General features: G+C 48.6%; 1 protein-coding gene across 10 annotated transcripts in view; it reads left to right on the forward strand.

Moving 5' to 3' along the window:
• Tmem108 (transmembrane protein 108) overlaps positions 1-19,045 on the forward strand; it is a 265,163-nt gene that overhangs the window by 230,238 nt on the left and 15,880 nt on the right. For 5 of the 10 annotated variants that reach the window (XM_060385395.1, XM_060385396.1, XM_060385397.1 and 2 more), the window contains one exon: positions 12,208-12,303. The exons of the other annotated variants lie outside the window; for them this stretch is intronic. In XM_060385395.1, the coding sequence (XP_060241378.1) occupies positions 12,208-12,303 (96 nt within the window). The remainder of the gene's footprint in view (positions 1-12,207; positions 12,304-19,045) is intronic. 10 annotated transcript variants of the gene reach the window in all.

Consider the following 19,045-nt stretch of genomic DNA (forward strand, 5'->3'; position numbering starts at 1 on the left):
CAGACCTCTCTACTGGTGATAAATGGGCCACGTTCCAGCAATGTGTCTACCCTCATTAGGTTTTCCTTCAGCTGAGAAATGTGAGCATTACGCTGGGGAAGGAGAATAATCTCCCACACCCAGGACAAGCTCAGCTTTTTTTTTTTTTTTTTTTTTTTTTTTTTTTTTTTTTTTGCACACCTGCCCTATTTCCATAGCTACACAGCATTGCCTATCACCCCAGGGCCTTTTAAGGGTTGCCATGAATTAGGATAAACTTAAGCTCCAAAAATTCACCAAAGCCCAAACGTTCTGCACATTGAGGATGAGTGAATCTGTAACTCAGTGGTGGGCTCCTGCACACTCTGCATGGCCCTCTCCCCTCAGGCAGCTCGGGCCACCTCGCTTTGAAGAACAAGTAGAATTACTCCCACCCCTCGGGACTGGCTACCTCTACAGCAAGCGGAGCAATGGCAATTTGCTACCCCAGCGAACTGTTGATTGGGTTCCACAGCCTCACAGAAGTTCATGGGCACAACAGTTAGCATTTTGTGCCTTCTCTTTCCCTGGGAACTCTGGCTCAACACAGATCTTGTCCTGTTTGCTTTTGTCTGACCCACTGGGCCCCTCCATCTACTTTTTTCTTTGCTCTGTCTAGATTGCAACGGCATGTTACAAACCCACTTCACATGCCTAAGTCCGAACTCCCTCCTAGCTCATGAAGATCATACCCGTCACCAAGGCCACTAAGGCTCCATACCAGTCCCAAGGCCCCTACTGAATTTTCTTTAGCTCTCTAGTGAGCACAGCCCTGCTTGGCCTGGGGAATGACATATCAAAGCCACTTTTCTCATGCCCAGTTCCCTCGCTGTTCTTTTTCTCTCACTCTATTTCTCCTTACTGTCCAATTCTTCACAGGGATCCAAGTTTCTGGATCTTAGAATGGACTGTTTAGCACAGATCTGTTTCGTTTCCTTTGTACTCCCTGGATAAGCAACTCCATCCCATCCTTCCCCTCATGTACTTCTGCCAAACCAGAAACTAGCTTGAGTGTGCCACCCACATACCTTTGCTCTTAGACGTTTCTACTTCACATGGGCAATTCTTTCTGTGCGGACATCCCAGGCTTCTCCCCCACAGCTGGGGCCACACATCTACGGCTACAGGCAGGAGCCTTATCTCCCCAGGCCACATGGAGAAGATGGACACCCTGCGATTTCTATCATTCATCTTTTGATCCTGTCAGTCCCTGTTCAGGCTCCAGGTGTCACGGGACTTCTTCTACAGATAGATAAGAAATGTCTACCCATCCTACATCGGCACCACAAACCAAAGAAAGGACGCCATCTAAGCCCAACCTGGTGAAACAATGAGTGTATTGAGGTTGCTACCCAAAAAAAGGCTAACCTTACTGAAGAACCCCAAACCCCTGTCTCGTCTACCTTTAGCCGCCTGTACGTCCTAACCCCTCCTACCAAGACTCAATGCAAGCTGGGAACAGTAGTGTGGGTGACCAAAACCTCAGGTGAGAGTCACGTGACACCTCCCTCCTTCCACAGCATCAGCAGCCTCATAACCATCGCCAAAGACCTAGCTAACCACAGCTGGATTTCTCTGCTCGTTTCATTTCTGTGACTTCCAGCCAGCATCTTCTGTAGGTCGCCACAGCAACTCCACTTCATGTTGGCCGACAGTCACTTAATGCCCAGGGGATTTCACCGCAGCGAAGTGGGGGTGTAGCAGCACTATCACCGCGAGTAGAGATGCCTGTAAACTGAACTTAAACGTGAGAGGTGGAGAACAAAGGCAGGCGTCTGTTGGGTTGATGCCACCTCCTCACGGAACATGTCTGTGGAGCCACCTTCCCACTCACAGGGAGGAGGCAGTATGGCTCGAGCTCAGCAGGTCTTCTGGTTTTTTTTCTTACCTCCGCCATTAGCCTTTCTTGTTCCTCATAGCTTTACTGGTGCATTTCTTCTTCCCTATGAGTCCCCCTTCTACTTTAACATCCTTTTGTAAGTCAAGATTCCACAATGGAAGAGAGTATCTGACTTGCCCTTCTGGGTCTTTCTCGTCATGCTTGATGTGATCCTTTCATTTTCCTGAAGATGACACAAGTTCTTTCCTTAAGGCTAAGCATTACTGCACTGCACATGTGCTCACATTTTGTTTACCCTGTCATGCATCCATTGATGACCACCTAGCCCTATTCCACGCCTCATCTATTGTCAACAGCACAGTGATAAGCATGGGTGTGAAAGTATCTCTGCTGCAAGCTGGCTTTGATGCCCTGGGGTACATACCCAGAAGTGGTAGAGATGGATCATACAGTAGTCTCACTTTAAGTGTCCTGAGGAACATCCATGCTGATTTTTGATGTGGCTGGACAAATTCTGATTCCCACCAACAGTGTGTAAGTTTTCCTGTCTCCAGCCTCCCCCTCCCCCACACACCACCAGAATGCTGTATGTTTTCTTGATGGTGGCCATTCTAACTAGGGTAAGATGAAATCTAAATGTAGCATCCCCCTTCTTATTAGCATAATATTAATTACCCTGTAACATAGGTTTAATTTACATTTTCCCCAGGGACTAAAATTGTTTTTTTTCCTCATGTTCTTGCCATTTTTAATCAATGTACAGCTGTGTGTTCATTTGCCTGCTTATTTGGGCTATTTGTTCTTTTGGCATTTAATTCTTTGAGTTTTTATATAGTCTAGGTATTAATCTCCTGTCAGATGTATACCCGGTAAAGACCATGACCTCTCCCCATTGTATGGCTGCCTCTTCTCTCCCATAATTTATCCTTGGGACGGTCAGTCTTCATTATGAACTTGACAGGATCTAGAGTCACCTGGGGGGTTGGGGATTTAGTTCAGTGGTAGAGCAAGGCCCTGGGTTTGGTCCTCAGCTCTGGAAAAAAAAAAAAAAAAAAAAGACAAAATAACAAAAAGACCAAAAAAAAAAAAAAACCAAGGTAACTAGAGTCACCTGGGAAACACCCATCTGGGTGTGTCGTTAAGAGTGTGTCCAGAGAGGTTCAATTGCTAAGACCCAGCTTGAGTGTGGGTGGCGCCGTCCCACGGACTAGAGTCTGGACTGGAAAAAAAAGGCCACTGGCGTACCATCCCCCACCTCTCTCGTGACCCAGCTGTGGATGCAGCATGAGCAGTTGTCTCCCGCTGTTGACTTGCGGAGCAGAGCCGCTGACACTTTCCTTCCCCCAGTGGACTGCCTCTCTTCAAACTATAAGCCAAAGGCACCCTTTCCTTCTTAAGCTGCTTTTGTCAGGTATTTTGTCACAGTGAGGGAAGAGGAAATAGAATTCTTTCTCATGTAAAAGTATCACATTTATCTGTTCTTGGTATTATTTCCTAAGCTATACTTAGAGTGCTAGGCAGAAATTCTTTGCCTAGATCTGTAGCTCAATGTTTCTTCTACATTTTCCTCCAGCAGTTTCACTATCTCAGGTCTTATATTTAGGACTTAGGTCTGGCTTGAATAGATTTTTTTGGGCAGGGTGAGAGACAGTTTCATTCTTCCACTGTAGTTCGCCCAGTGCAGGGAGCTTCTCTTCAGCCCCAGCTTTGGCACCATTGTCAAAACTAGGTTTATCGAGCCCTTTACTTCACAGTAGCCATATCCCTCCCTCAGTGCACAGTCTTCCCTGGACTCGTGTCCCTCTTTGTGACCTCAGTGAGGACCAAAGGCAGAATTTGGGCTCTACCAATTGAAATACATCCATTTGGCAGGAGCCCAGAGGAAAACAAGACCATAAATCCACTGTAGAAAACGACCATGTGGATGTCAACTCTTTCCTCAAGTCTCCCCTGGCGTGTGATAGCCTCCGGAAGCAGATCTATCAGGACCCACCCTCCTGTCAGGGACTGCCCCATTTCTGCAGTTTTCCCTCTCGGCGTCTGACCTGCTATGGCCTGGCTGCCCCACATTGGATCTGGGCTGAACACAGGATCAACCAGGAATCATAAGCATGTCCTCTGAGGTCATGCACTACAAATGCAAATTAATCTCACCAAGGGCAGACAGTCTTCCGTTCCATTTGTTCTTGGCTTGCTTTAGATCAAAAAGGCTGCAGAGAGCAGGGGAGCCAGGCAGCCAGAGGGCACAGTTTTCAGAAAAAGCACATCTCAAGGAGCCAAGCAGGATGGGGCAGGAATTTACCACAGGGCACTTGTCCGTTTTTATGACAGATTCATCTAAGCCCACTACTGTGGGCTCTCCCCAGTCCTGCCCTGTCCTGGCACAAAGTTATCTTCTCTACCAGAACCAGAAACTAGTTCTGAACTCCCCAAGGGCAAAGCCAGCTGGAGTTTCCTGGGCCTCTTACTCAATCCACTAAGAACTACCATCTTTATCACTTGGGTCTCCAGATATTATTGATACATGTCAGCCACCACACCATCAACCACTGTTGTGGTCTTTATTACACTCTACTTTGTAAAGCAAAGACTTAGACCAGCCATACAAATGCCATACAAGCCACAGTATTATTTTAAACTGTACGTGATAAAGATTACTTTTAATGATATATTTCAATTAGTATGTACCAGTCTGCCCAATGTGTTATCTCAGTGTGTAATTAGTACAAAATTCAAGGGAAAAGTCTACTTTTTCATGCCTGGACTCTTCTAAATTCAGGAATTTATATTCCTAGCACATTCTGAGTGCTTAGTCCCATGCTGCTGGTGGCTGTTACACTAAACAGTGTAGACTCTAATAACATCATGTACCAAGTTATAAATTTATAGTGTTATAAATCACATGTTAAGTCTTCAGAACATCACAAGCCTACAGTGAGGGTACTGTTATCACTCTGTGGTGAGGAAGATGAAGCACAGTAAACTTGGAAACAGTAGAGAGAGCTAAACCAGTCACTGTGGTCAGGGTCGGCCATGTTCCTGAAGCCCAGCCACTACTCCCCTTGAGGACGGAGAAGGAATGTCCTTCATTTGTGTCACTCCACAAGAGGTAATCCTTAGGTCACACGGCAAATGCCAACTGATAAATGGTAAGAGAAGGTAGTAGGCCGATATGATTTTCCCAAACTTTTCAACCACTGCAACAACATGACTGGGTAAAAGGACATATTTTCAGGGGGACTAGAAAAAGGCCAACCCAGGACATCTCAGAGGCAAGAAACTACCTCTCTATCCCATAACTAAGAAGTAGGGGCAGCAACCTTCCAGTTACTAAAGACAGGACAGCCAAAGGCCCATCTCCAATGTCCCAGCCTCAGCCTAGGGTTAGAGCCTTGCAGGGGATGTGTTTCAGCTTGGATCAGTCTTGCTCTTTGGGGTTCAACTCAAGCAGAGCTTTTACATTTATGCCTAGAGTGCAGGCAAGACAAGAGTAGGTCAGCCTCGGAGATCCTGACTGCTGCAAGATTCAGGGTCACCCCCTTGTCATCTCCGAGGCCCGCTGAGTCCTGTGATCAGGCGGGGAGCTCACTGTGAGTTGTGCTAAAGCGTCACACCACAGAGGTCTTCAGCTGCCAGCATCCGTAGCTAGACCAAAGAGCAGAAAGGCGGCTACAGGCCTGGGTGTTCAAGAACACATCCACCTTGGCTCAGACTTCGAGTTCGTAACCCAAACAAATCTTTAACTTCCCTGGACCTTTGTTTTAGAGAAAGAAGTCCCACCACATGAAATGTGACTACTGAATGAGTTTGCAAGAGTAACATACCTGGAGCCATTGCTTGTTCCTGTTCTGACACAGGAAACCATCACCTACTTCCCACATGCGTACAGACTTATCCTTTCTCGGCAAATACTAAACATTTCCCTGCCAATACACATTTCATTGCCCATGGCAGAGAATGAGGTAATGGGTGCCATCCATGGCTGACATTCGAATAGGATTTTCTGGGCAGCATATAGCCCCTCCCCTCAGCTTAAAGTTTCACGCCAGTGTGTTGACTGCATGAATAAAGAAGTGAGTGGGGGGAGGGGACTGAAAATAAGAAGACTTGGGTGTCTTCAGTCCCAGGAAGCCTTCCTGGGTTCCCTCCAGCTGTGTGGATTCCAGTCAGAGTCTCCCTGGACTGTAGTCGGACATCCCGAATTCCTCACTACCATCTCCCATTGTGCCCTCCTTACTCTGCGCGCGTTCTTGGCTCCTCAGTGCGGCATAGGCATGATGATTTATTGCCGTTTGTACGAGAAGTGACCTCCGACTCCGCCGCGAATCGCTCACATCCCAAAATCCACAGATTTATAGTCCAGACAGAAATATGTGAAAGGTGGGAGATTGGAATTCCTGTGCTCCCGTGGGAGCTGATTAGGGTTTTTTGTCTTATGATTTTGTGAAGATTGAGACAAATGATGAAAATGCCCGACACAGTGCTGGTGCACAGTTGCACAGTAGATGCTCTACAAGTGGAAATGTAGCATTAACATTAAGCATGGCGTCTGAGTTGGTCATAAAGCGTTGGGAAGAGATAGTTAAAAAAAAAAAAAAAAAAAAAGAGGAAATGAAGGGGATCTTTAATTCCCACTCATGCATAACAAGGAAGACTGGGTTTCAGAATTCAGTTGTGGAATCCAGCACATGCCCAAAACAGAAATTAGCCCGTGGGGCGTGGGCGTCCTGCCTGGAAGTGGGAAATGGAATGGCGTCACAGGGAAACACAGCTGTGTTGACAGAGCAGCTTTGTCCCAGACAAACCGTAGCAGGCGGGGAACCTTCAGCAAGTGAGGCAGGCAGGGCCAGAAAGCCTCGCAGCCGGACTGACGGAGAATACCAGGCAGCGCTCAGGAGAAGCCAAGGAGGCCCCGGAGCTGGCAAACACCAGAGAAAGCAGGCGCTCTACCCTCCCTCCCGAGGCCGACATCCCCTCCACCGGGCCACCTCTGAGACTCTACCACAACCCCCATCAGCCCCCAATCCTCCCCTGTCTTCGGCAATCATTTTGGTGAGGAGGGGTAGGGATACTGGGAGGAGGTACTAACCCACTGCCAGCCCAGTTCATGGGTGTGTTAAGGCAAATGTCCCAGTGTTCACCTCAGGGAGGACATTCTCGGTGTGAGCAAGCCAGCGCTTTGTTCGGAGAACTTGAAGCCACCCAAATGCTGGTGGCTCAGGTCAGGGGCCATCCCGGACTTGAGGGACTGCCACCAAGAATAACCTGAGGAGCCTCCACCCACATCTAGGGACCTTCCCTTAAGGAAAATGAGAACTCTGTGCCACAGAAAAGTAGTTCAGGAAGCAAAGTTCATATGTTTAGTAAGCGGAGACAAGCTAGCTCACGCTATAGACCTAAGCACTGGGACACATAAGAAGACATGGGTGTGGGCTTCTCTAGAGAGTTCTCTTTAAAATGTCTTTTCAATTACTATAGATGTGATCTTGCGGTCTTTTACATTGTGTGTGTGTGTGTGTTTGTGCACATACATACACATACATGAATATGCCATGGAACGTGTATGGAGGCCAGAGGAGAGCTTGTGGGAGTGTGCTCCCTCGTTCCACCACGTGGGTCTCGGAGTAAATTCAGGTGTCAGCCACCTTTACAAACTGAGCCACCACACAGGCAGTTTTGTGGCTTTTTAAGTTACGTTATTCAAAGGATTAATTTTAAGCAGGTTTTAAAGGCTCAGCAAGGTTTTAAAAGTGAATAGAGTTTAAAATTTAAGTGGAAAATGGGGCTAGGGACATGGCTCAGTAGCCGAATGTGAAGATCGGAGTGGAAAGCCCCAGACCCCACAAAAAATCCAGACACATAGTGTAAACATCTGTAACAGAGCTGGGCGCAGTGGCGCACACCTGTGATCCCAGCTCTCAGGGAGGCAGAGGCAGGTGGATCACTGTGAGATCGAGGCCAGCCTGGTCTACAAAGCCAGTCCAGGACAGCCAAGGCTACACAGAGAAACCCTGTCTTGAAAAACAAAATCTGTAATCTGAGACTTCCTGCCAGGAGACAGAAGATAGAGTCAGGAGGATCTCAGATGCCCACAGGCCAGTGACCCTGGCATACACAGGGGTAGGGAGACAAACAAGGTAGATGGCAAAGACTCACACAAATTAAAAACACTAAACATGGAAGCCGAGCTAGTTTACTGTTTTGTCTTATTGTATGATAAACTGTAAGGAAGTTTTATACGGTCAATTATCGAAATTTGCAGATCATGAATGAGTGCCAGTATGGTGAAGCTCAAAGCCATGAAACGGGTGGCGCCAAGAGGCCTGTTACTGCTTTTAATATACTTGTCTGAGGTGTCCTTAGGGTTTCTGTTGCTGTGATAACACCATGACCGAAAGCAGCTTGAGGAGGAAAGGGTTGATTTCAGCTGCGGCTCCCCGTCACAGCCCATCCCTGAGGGAGGTCAGAAGAACTCCAACAGGCTGGGAACCTGGAGGCAAGACCTGAAGCTATAGACATTGCTAGCTGGCTTGGTCCCCATGGCCTGCTCAGCCAGCTTTCTTAAAGCACCCAGGACCACCTTCCCCGGAGTGACACCCCCCACAGTGAGCTGGGCCCCTCTCTCATCAATCAAGAAACTGTCCCACAGGTTTGTCCACAGGCCAGTCTGGTGAGGGCTTTCTCTCAACTGACTCTAGCTTGTATCGAGTTGCTGTACTGAGCACAGAAAGCACACCCTCACACCAGGGGCAATGGTGATGTTTATCGGCTTTGACTCTCAGCCATCATGGAACACGAACTGGATCCTAGGATGAGGAGCTCCCCTCTTCCCACATCTGCTTAATTTCTCCTGTCTTTTTATCCTGTGTCATTTTGGACACATTCCAGAGACCTGTCCCTTGATTCTTTGGGGTGGGGCGAGGGACCCTTCATGGAGTTACCTTGTCACCTTTCCATACTTAACCCCCAACAAAAACAAAAACCTGCAAGCCAAGAAGGGAAATCTCATCTGTGTGTAATTCAAGCCAGTGAAGCATTCTCACTCCATCTTCATAACTTCAGAGTAATGAGCCCCATTTAATTGGGTGATTGAATCACATATTTTTTTCCTGTTGCTGTGGCAAAGTACCTTAGCTGGCATCTGAGGCTCATGATGGAATCAGCTGGGCTCCAGTGGCCTTGAGCTACTCTGCTCTCCAGCACACTGGTGTGTGTGGCCCCTCAGGCCATTTCCACTCCATACGTGCAGCTTTCCTCCAAGTATATACATGTTTCTAGCATCTCTAGTGTCCTCATGTCTCCAGTGAAATCTTCACCATTTCAGCTTCAGGTAATGGCTTCTTAGCCAGCCCAGTGTGTAGCCAGACCACCTTGGGCCACAGTAACAGTGACCTCTGTGTGCCTTTGAGGCTGAACCTGAGAAAACACTTCCCTAGGCGGCTGGCTGTCTTTGACCAGGGAGTCCATCCAACAGCATTCTCAGTGCTGTTTGTCTCTTGCAAATAAACTTCTCTTTGATCAATGGATCCCACTGTCCATGTAAGGCATCATGGGTTGCTGGAGTCAAGGTCCTCGAAAGCATGGTCTGGTAGTTCAAGTGCCTTTTGTTCCTATACATACATGGCATAGGTGTCACAGTTGATAAAACAATGTGCTGCATTGTTATCATTATCATCACATCCTCCTTGGTTCTGCCTGATATTTTGTCCATTTCAGGAGCCCACCCAGGACCCCACAACTACATTTACTCTTCATGTCCCTTAGGCTCCTCAGAGACATGGCAGGTTTTTTTTTACCATTGTGTGTGTGTGTGTGTATGGATGGATGAGACAGATGTGAACATCGGAGGATAACTTTATGGAGCTGGTTCTCTCCTTCCACCTTTCAGTGGGTTGCAGAGATGGAGCTCAGGTCACCAGGCTTGCGTAGCATGCACTGTACCCACTGAGCCATCTCACTGGTCCAACCCTGACGGTTCCAAGGAGTGCTGGCCAGATATTTGAACTGTTCCTCAACCTGGGACTTTTCTGGGGCTTTCTGGGGGTTTTGTTTGTGTTATAATCAAGCTGAGATTAAAGGCTCAAGGGGACAAACTGCAAAGGTAAGGTGCCATTCTCATATCAGTGTAGAAACTGTCATCGTGACTCTAACATGGCCAGCAGACTGTGAACTCCTGGCTGAAACACTCGGGTTCTGTGCTCTGTAAGACAGGGAGATTTTCTTTAAGTCTTGCTTTTTTTGTTGGGGAAGAAGAGCTGAAACAGGGTGTGCACCGGCACGCCCGGGATTTTAACCCTCTCTTTTGGTTATTTTGAAATGTGAAGTGCGCGCTCTTCACTAAAGTCACATGATGCACAGTAGCTTCCCCGGGGCGGTGGGGGGAGGGGGGCTTCTTGACAACTTCTCTTCCTCCCACCGATAGCACTTTGAACTCTCCAGCATTTTCAGGAGCCCCCTTCTGTTAACTGGGCAGAGTCAGGGGCCGGCAGGACTCTTTTTCTCCCCTGAGGACAAGATGTCCCCTGAATATTGACGATCCTGTCATATCACTCAGGGCTGTCTTGACCTTTCTGACCCTCTAATTCCAAACTCTTCTTTTGTCTGGGGAGTCTTCGAGGGCCCCCATCGCTTGCCGGTGCACGCCGGCCCGACTGACTTTATTCATTTCTAGAACGGAGCCTTTGCAGAAGGGCCGAACCTCAGTCTTCAGGGACCAGTTGCCTCCAGCTTTTTTCTGTCCTGTGGGATGGGAGCTTTGCGGCACTCCTCCTGTGTGCTTGCTCCCTTTTTCTTTGTGGGGGAGAAGCTGTATCTATCACAGAAACCACAGTGCCATAGAAAGAGGCAGGCAGGAAGGACGACACTTAAAGCCTGCTTCTCCACCCCCACCCCCACCCCCGTGTTGAACCCCAGGATGATCACTGGATACCACGTGGGAGTGGTGTTTCACTCACTGCTCTCTCTAGCAAGCCACTCTTAAACTTAGAACGGAAATCTGTATTCACCCCCGATTCCATTCATAAAACCAGAGTTTGAAAAGAGAGCCATTTGTCAATCAAAGGTTTAGCCAGGTAGCTTGGCTACGGCTATGGCATCCACTTCCATACTGATTAGCAGCATTTGGTATTGGCTGTTAGCTAGAGGTTCACTGGCACTGACTACCAGGGTTCTGCCTCAGTTCCCTTCTATGTGGTCCCTTTTCTGGGCTGCTCGGATTTCCAGACAGCTTGCTTCCTGACTTCTAAGAGTAAGTACCTGAAGAGTACAAGAAAGAGACCACGCCCCTTCACTTCTCGTCTCAGAAGTCATTCAGCCATAGTCACAGGTCCTGCCGTACTCAGGGGAGGGAACAAAGACGACCTCAGAGGAGTGCCAAAGTCACTCTGAAGAGGAATGAGCAAGTGTAGATGTGCTATTATGGTCCCTTGTGGAAAATAGGAATTCCACTGCAGACAGGGATATTGCGCATCTCATTCTTCAGCAGATATTTATTGTAGCTCAGGCTGAACTAGACAGGAGGACTGTAACATCGAACCTGACACCATTCCAACCCTGGTGCTTTAGACAGGGCACAGATAGGAAGTAGACCAAGCCTCAGCTATTTCCATTCAGAGAGATGAGCTCAGAGATTATAGCCCCTCCCAACAACCCAAATATTCCCCGAAAAGTCTTCCAGGCTGAGGAGCCTTCTAAAGACAAGGAAGAAAATGTTTGTTTGAGTTAAGTCAGACTAACTAAGGCAGGTAAGCAAAGCCTGAAGATACAGGCTGTGGAACAGCCTGCATGCCGCTGCATTTGGGAGCGTAGGATTTTAAATCATGGTCATCAATAACAATAGTTATATCCTCAGTAATAATTAGATTGTCTTTATCTGACATTCCTCTCCTCATGTCGGACATTTTCCTGAATCAAAAATCCCTCAGTCTTGAGAATCTCTCGAGCATCAAGGATCAAAGAAGCCTGGGCTTTTATCCTAAACTGCTGTGTGGCATCCTTTCGACCTTAGACAAATGGTTTAGCCATATAATAGCTTGGAGATGATTTGGGGACATGACCTTCAATTTTATCATGCCTGTTTCTCGTTCCAAAAAGAGGGGCTACGTTCTGTGTGTGAGGTCAGGAGGAGCCGGGAGAGAAGAGCAAGTGGGGGAGGCATGAACATGGGCCTGTGAGCACACAAATGTGCATGCATGCTTACGCGTGCACGTGCGTGTTTGGCCAGGAGAGCTGTTATCTGTCAGCTTCCCAGAGCTACAGCACAAGATAAGCTCACGTTGGCCAGAGGCCACAGGTGCGTCAGGGCACGCAGGCCCGACTCACGTGGTTTTTCTTGCTTGCCTGTGTTCTAGAGACTGTGCTCTGGGAAGCAGTTCCCAGTGGAGTCATGGACCTCATCAGTCCAGCTGTTGACCCCGTGATCTCCGGACATTTCTGGAACCCACCAGGTGACGGCCCCAGTTAGCTCGGATTACTGAGCTGATAGTCTGCCCTTCAGGCCCCGCAAATGGATGCCCAGCTTGATGGGAGAGAGCTGTTGGAGTGTGGCTGCCTGGAAGGGGGGGAAGAGAGCAATGAAGATCTGTGCTATGAGCTCTTTAGTCAAGGTCAGAGCAATGACCCCGGAACTCAGTGATGTCTGCTTAATTCTAAGTAAAACCATGATCCGAAGAGCTAAAGTTTATATGTGGTCTTGAAAATAAAAGGAGTCATTGCAGTTCAAAGGGCAGAGCTCACTAGAGTTCTGGAAACACACCAAGTATAAAAAGAGAGGTGGGATCATCAGTGGGACTAGCCAGGAAGTGTGTCGGCCTGAGCCGCTTCCTCATCTACCCCTGTGTAGCTGTGGTTTAACCCTAAGTCATTTTATGTGGGGGGGTCTTCACCTGCTCATCTGTCAGATGAAGGGATTAAACGCCCACGGGCCAGACATCCCTTTCCCAATTAGAAGAAAAACTTGGAATTAGGATATTCATTTTGAGGCAGGGTTGTAGGTCCTTGCCCAGGAAGAAAACAGCTTCCCTGTGGCCTGAACTGCTGTGCCAGAGGCACATCAAATGCAAAGTGTAACATCCTTACTATCCTCTGTGTGTTTCCCCAACATAAGATGCCGGCTTAGTTTCCTCAGCATTCTGGAATCTGGAGAAGTCAAGAGCTGCTGTCCAGGAAGGTCCTCACACTTTGCCATTCCATGGGAGAAGAGCAAGAGGGAAGGGGAAAAGAGGGCCCAACTTACTGTTTTAAAAGGAGCCCGCTCCCTCAGAGATAACATTATTACATTCCTGTAGGCTATGGCCTTGAGTCCCAAATTCCTCCTCCTAGGGCCAGGTTCCCAACCCTGTGGCTTTGGAAGGCAATGACCGGTGACTTTTGGCAGAGCCTTTAAACCATTACACTGTGTTCCAGTTTGAAAAATAAAAATGCCCACCTGGTGTGACAGCACACGCTTGTAAATTTCAGCACTCGGGAGGAGCATAATTTCAAGACTAGTACGGGCTACACAATGAGATCCTGTCTCAAAAGAAATAAGAAAAATAAAAATGCTTGTAAAGAGGCTTGACAAAATATTTCTGCTGTAGTTGTTCATGCATCTTGAGAGTTGGCTGGGCTCCATTAGGCAGCACCCATTAGAGCAGTGGTTCTCAACCTTCCTAGTACTGTGACCCCTTAATACAATTCCTCATGTTGTGGTGACCCCCCAACCATAAACTTATTTTCATTGCTACTTCATAAGTATTTTCCTACTGTTATGAATTGTAATGTAAATATTTTTGGAGATAGAGGTTTGCCAAAGAGATTGCAACTCATAGGTTGAGAACCGCTGTTTTGGAGTCTCCTTTGTGTAACAGTCCAATGGTAGTCCAGGAGAGGGCCATCCTGCAGGCTTCTTCATTGTCACATTTAGTGTCTGGAACAGCAGGGATTCCTCACGAATTCCTGTCACACCCCACATGCTCTTCCCTTTGAGGAAGCTATACTTCTAACACAAGGCTAACACTGTCCCCAAGAGAAATACAGACGCTGTGAGACTTGAAAAGGTAGCGTAGTCACAAATGCCCGTCTAAGCTCAAAGGGGAAGGAACTAGATGGCACCTTGAAATGAAGCAGAACCTGCAAACATGACTTAGCCACATCAAGCCGTTGGCATGATCAAGCTGCAATTTGCCCAGTGATGGGACACAGCTCTGACTCCTGTGGTTGCCTGAGACAGGATCAAAAAGTCAATAGATGGACTAATGTTATACCCAGTTCGCGAGCCCCCAAAAGATCTCCAGGAATCGACTCCGTTGCAAAACACATGAGGGTCTTTTTATTGTTAATTACAAGCTGCAGCTTGGGCTACACAGCCCCACCACCGAAGCGGTGGGAGCTGAGCGCGCCACTCCAGGTTAGTTGGGTGATTTATAGATTCTGGTCCCTCCCAGCATGCCCAAGGCAGGGGCAATTCCTTCCTGGCAAGCATCTATTGGTCAAAATGCTACATTTTGAATTGATTGGCTATAGGAAGGTCCCCAGACCATAATGACCTGGTGTCCCTCCCTAGGGGGATGGGCCAGTTTCCTAGCAACTGTTATCTCTAGTAGGTGGGGAAAGAATGCAGTAAGGTGGTCCTTCCCCTCAGGGCATCAACAGACTTTTCCACCCACATAGTTCAGCCCTTAATAATAGCTGCTAATTTTTAATCTTTTTGGTCTCTCACTATCGTAGCAACTGGCTATGAAGGAGACTCTACTCAAGAAGATATTTAAAATAATAAGGAAACCAAATGGAATTGTATGAATATCACAATATAACAAATGTACGTATGCAAACTTTTAAACATATAATTTTTTTAGGTAAGAGACAAAAACTCAGCCTAGAAAGCAAATTCCCAGAGGCGGTAAACCCTAGCCTCTGACTTTGTAGAACATTTGGGTGAGCTGCAGAGAAGAGGGGGACAAGCAGAGGAGTTAAGGATGGGGAGGATAGCTCAGTGGTAGAGTGCCTGGCACACCTAAGACTCTAGGTTCCATCACCAGCACCGACAAAAGCAACAAAAGGCACGTTTAGATGAAAGTAGTTGAAAACATAGTCATTAGAGCCAGGTTTTGCCGAATCCCAGCCCATCATTCCCCAGCTGTGTGGCCACTGAAAGGGTCCACTGGCTTCCTTCTACCTCACCAGTTGCAGCTTGGAGCCAACAAGAGCCCCTCCTGTCCGAGATGCTCTGAGCACAGATGTGCCTGCCAGAGTTTGCTATGCTACATAGGAAATGCTCAGTACCTCATTAGCCACTTTGCTCACCACCAGTTTCTTCCTCGCCTGTGCCAGATGCAAATGCCAGCGGCCAATATGGACCATGGGCAGCCGACCAAACACACAGGGGGAGGATGCCCACCGCATCCCTTGAGATGATGACACATACATGAGAATTCCAGGGAGGAGGAGGCCTTCCTGTGACATCTGGGCACCTATCAGGCTGTGCCCCCTCCATCTCCTCCATCCCCCACACTTATCCTCATTCTGACACGTTTTTTAAATTTGGCTCTATATTTTAAGCATGTCAAGCTAGATTTTAGTTTTAGTGACTCTTACATATTTGGAATTAGCAGTCTCCAGGGGCCATTATGGAAATCCATGCAAATGATATGCAAAGAGGCAGTCACCCCAGATTGTGGGGAGGGGAGTGTGCAGACCAGTACAAAAGGCCTTGAATGAAAATTTGCATGTGTTAGAGGAGCCCCTGGTTGAAGGCCTTGCACATTCATTGTGACAGTACACATGGCATCCTTCCTCTGCTAACCTTTTGTGCTAAGGAGGAAGGGTGTTAGCTCTTGTCTCATTTCCATATTCAAGGTGACAGTAAGGTTGAAAGGAGCCGGACAGTTCAACCCTGTAGCTATCTTATAATACAAATGAAAATTTTTATTTGGAAATAATGGCTGTGATCCAGGCTGTCTCTCCTTGTGTGACTTTTCCCTGATTGGGGGGGCGGGGCATGAGCAAATGTCTCTTCACCCCATTCAGGGCACAACAGCAGACCAAAGAAAAGATTGCACCCAGCCTAACTTGATGAGCTGACACTCAGAAACATCCATGATTCAAAAACCCCACCTCAGCTCAAATGACGGTTCCAGAAAGCTGCGAACCCAGGCTCTGGGAAGCTTATGGACAATCCTAACAATCCTTGCAATCATCGGTCACTTACCTAACCCCGAGGACGCGCCACATGAGTTCTCTAAGTTTCATGAGTCATATGAGTCCGAGGTCATGAGCACACAGCCACACCACTCTCCCCAACCAGCCAAGTGCTGTTGAATAAGCCTCTCCTCTGTATAGAGGAGTTGGCTTAGGTGAACCCTAGAGCCCTTCACTATGTTCGCCAAAACTCAGAACCCCATGGCACCCAAGAAGAAACTTATGCATTTACAGGAGCAAAGACTGGCGTGTATGTGATGGAGTCGTAACTTTACAGCCTGCTTACAGACTGAGGTATCTGGTGCCTGAGGAGCAGCAGCAGAGACAAGTCACACTCCGGTCAAGGGGTCTGGCTGGGGTGAGGCCCCTGCAGGCTCCTAGTGGGCAATTGGGGGAGGGGGAGAAGGGTTCTTTCTCTAAGCATTTTAAACCTCAGGCCCAGATGGCTCTTCTTCCCACTGTGTGCCTGTCCCTGGGGTTACGCACTGTCCAAACACTGTGCCATTCTTGACTCCAAAGCCAAAACAATATAATGTCCTTGGCTCTAGGGCTCTGACTACCAGACACATTCCGTACTGCAGCTCAGAAATCCCCTGGGGACTCCAGCTACTACAGCAACCACCAAATGACCTGGCAGCCCTTGACCAGAGACCTCCCTAACTCAGCCATGTGGTACCCAGGGGGTACAGAGGGTAGGATGCACACCCGGCAAGCTGCCCCCAGCTGAGAGGGATGAGAATCTGGGGGAGGCTCCTTCAGGCACACAGAGCAATATGTTCCCAGATCTCCCTCAGATGGTTTCCCCCCTTTCGCCAGTCTCAACCCGCTGACCCTCAGCTCACTTCCCAGTGTAAACCACCTCCCTTCACGCCCTGTCTCCACCACCCCTCCCCCCCTCTCAGAAGGGCCCTAAATGGGAAATGCTTACACCGGGGCTGCTGTAACAAACTAGCACTTTCTGAACGGCTTACGCCACAGATACTCATTTCCTCAAAGCTCCTGGAGGCTGGAAGTTCAATATCAAAGTAGTACCAGGGCTGGATTCCTGTGGTAGCAGGCGTTGACCCCTCTTCTCGCATCACTGGCAGCCTCCCTCTGGCTGCCCTGCCCCAACAAGAGTGTTCTTCTGTGCCCCTGGCACTGCCCTGATGTCCCATCTTAGAAAGGTACCAGTCAAATTGGGTTAAGGCTCATCCTCCCGATCTCAGTTCATTGGAGGCTCCCTTCTTAATGCTTCTCTCCAAATACAGTGGCATTCTGAGATTCTGGGACTTGGGGAAAGCACAGCCCAGCTTTTAAAACTCGAGAGACCAACTTGTAGCAGAAGGTTCCCCAAGCACCGGAAGTTGCCACCACCAGTGACCTTCAACCCCTGTGGTGCTGAGCAGGGCAGAGCGGCACGTTGCTTCTGCTGTGGGTGCTGCTGCTGATGGGCTTCTGCCTCCTCTGCAGCTGACTAGGAAAAGCATACGCCTCAGAGGCAGCCCCAATCACACGTGTTCCCCTGTCTCCCCAGCCTTTCGTTTCCCACCCTGTCAACCGGTTGCTAGGCTGACAGCAAGTACAATTGCAGGATTGACTTGAATGAGCAGAATGCGCTGCAAGCGTGTGGGCTGACTCGTGAATGGAAGCATAGACAACTGGCTCGCCTGGGGTGGCCAGCCATTGGTCCTGGAGACAGTAGGCACTGGTGCCTCTGTAAAAGACCAGGCCCCTCGCCCTCCCCAGCATTGGCTCAGCTATGAATATTCGGTCCAAGACTGACTGCTGCTCCAGGCACACTGGAGTTCCTTCCTCTCTGCTTCCTTGAGGCTAACCAGAGCCTCACCGTTTCCACCAGACACAAGGAGGGTCCTGCCTTTCCCACCAGATTCCCACGAGTCCCAAGTAGGAGCCTGGCTCCCACTGGTGGCAGCTTTGCTGCCAGGCCCAGACTTCGTGTGGGAATCCTAGCCATGACACCAGCCATGGCCGCTTGCCCTGCTGGAGCATGGTGAAGTACCTGTGGCTCTGAGAGAGCTGTCAGGCAGGTCCCTACCCGCTTTCCGGGGTCTACTGAGGGTTGAAGTCCAGGAACACAGGAGTGCCTACAAGCATATGAGGTGTTGAGAAGTCAGAATCAGACCCTCTAAAAGTGTCCCACCACCCATCAGCAGCAGAGACCAGCCCTCCCCAACTCATGTGCAACAACTACCAAACTTGCAGCCTGTGATGTGCGGGGTTACAGGCTGCAATTAGAATTTTTTAAAAAAAAATTATTTTGGAGTACTTTCAAGAACATGGATTTTTATGCTTTTGTGTTTTCTCAATAAACTTAAAATATATATAATATTATGCAGCCCCCCCCTTTTTTTAGTTGTTTAGAAGGGCTCCTCCTACTCAAAAAGACCAAGTGGCACCAGCGAGGTTTTTGCCAAGTTGAGCTACACGATGAACCACAGAGAGAGCACTTGATGATAAACCTCCAGTAACTAATGCTGTTTATGCAGTGTTTTCTATCTCAGACAGTGCTACGGCGTTAGGGAAGCTGGACCCGGTTGCTCTTCTCTGTGCCCTCTTCCGCCCATCCCGCTCCTATGACACCAGGGCGTCTCTGCCTTCCCCGAGGGTCACCAGGGCCTGGGAGGCTGCCCTGTTCATGTTCTGGGGTGCCAGGAAGGGAAACACAGCATGGGGCAAGCGGTCGGAATGAGCAGGGGTCTGACATTGGCGCTGTCTTCGTTGTTCAAGAAAAGCAATAGGAGTTGGTTAGCTCTCCCGCCCAAGCCGTCCTCAGTTGGTTCTGAGTGGCTCACAGGTCCCATGGTCAGACTGGCCTTGGCTGCTTCCAGGCTGAAGATGATATAGAAGCAACAAGTCTCCTAGGTTTCCACCTTCCTATTCCAAGACAAAACACTGAAGCTGAGGGCATTCTGGGGACCCGGGAAGGATGGGATTAGCTGGTCTGATTGGCTCAGGGGTCACCTCGTGCTGCTGTCCCTCCTGAGACATAGCACCCTCCTGCCTCCTCAT

This window comes from Meriones unguiculatus, chromosome 6 (genome assembly GCF_030254825.1).
Source record: "Meriones unguiculatus strain TT.TT164.6M chromosome 6, Bangor_MerUng_6.1, whole genome shotgun sequence".
Taxonomy (NCBI): domain Eukaryota; kingdom Metazoa; phylum Chordata; class Mammalia; order Rodentia; family Muridae; genus Meriones; species Meriones unguiculatus.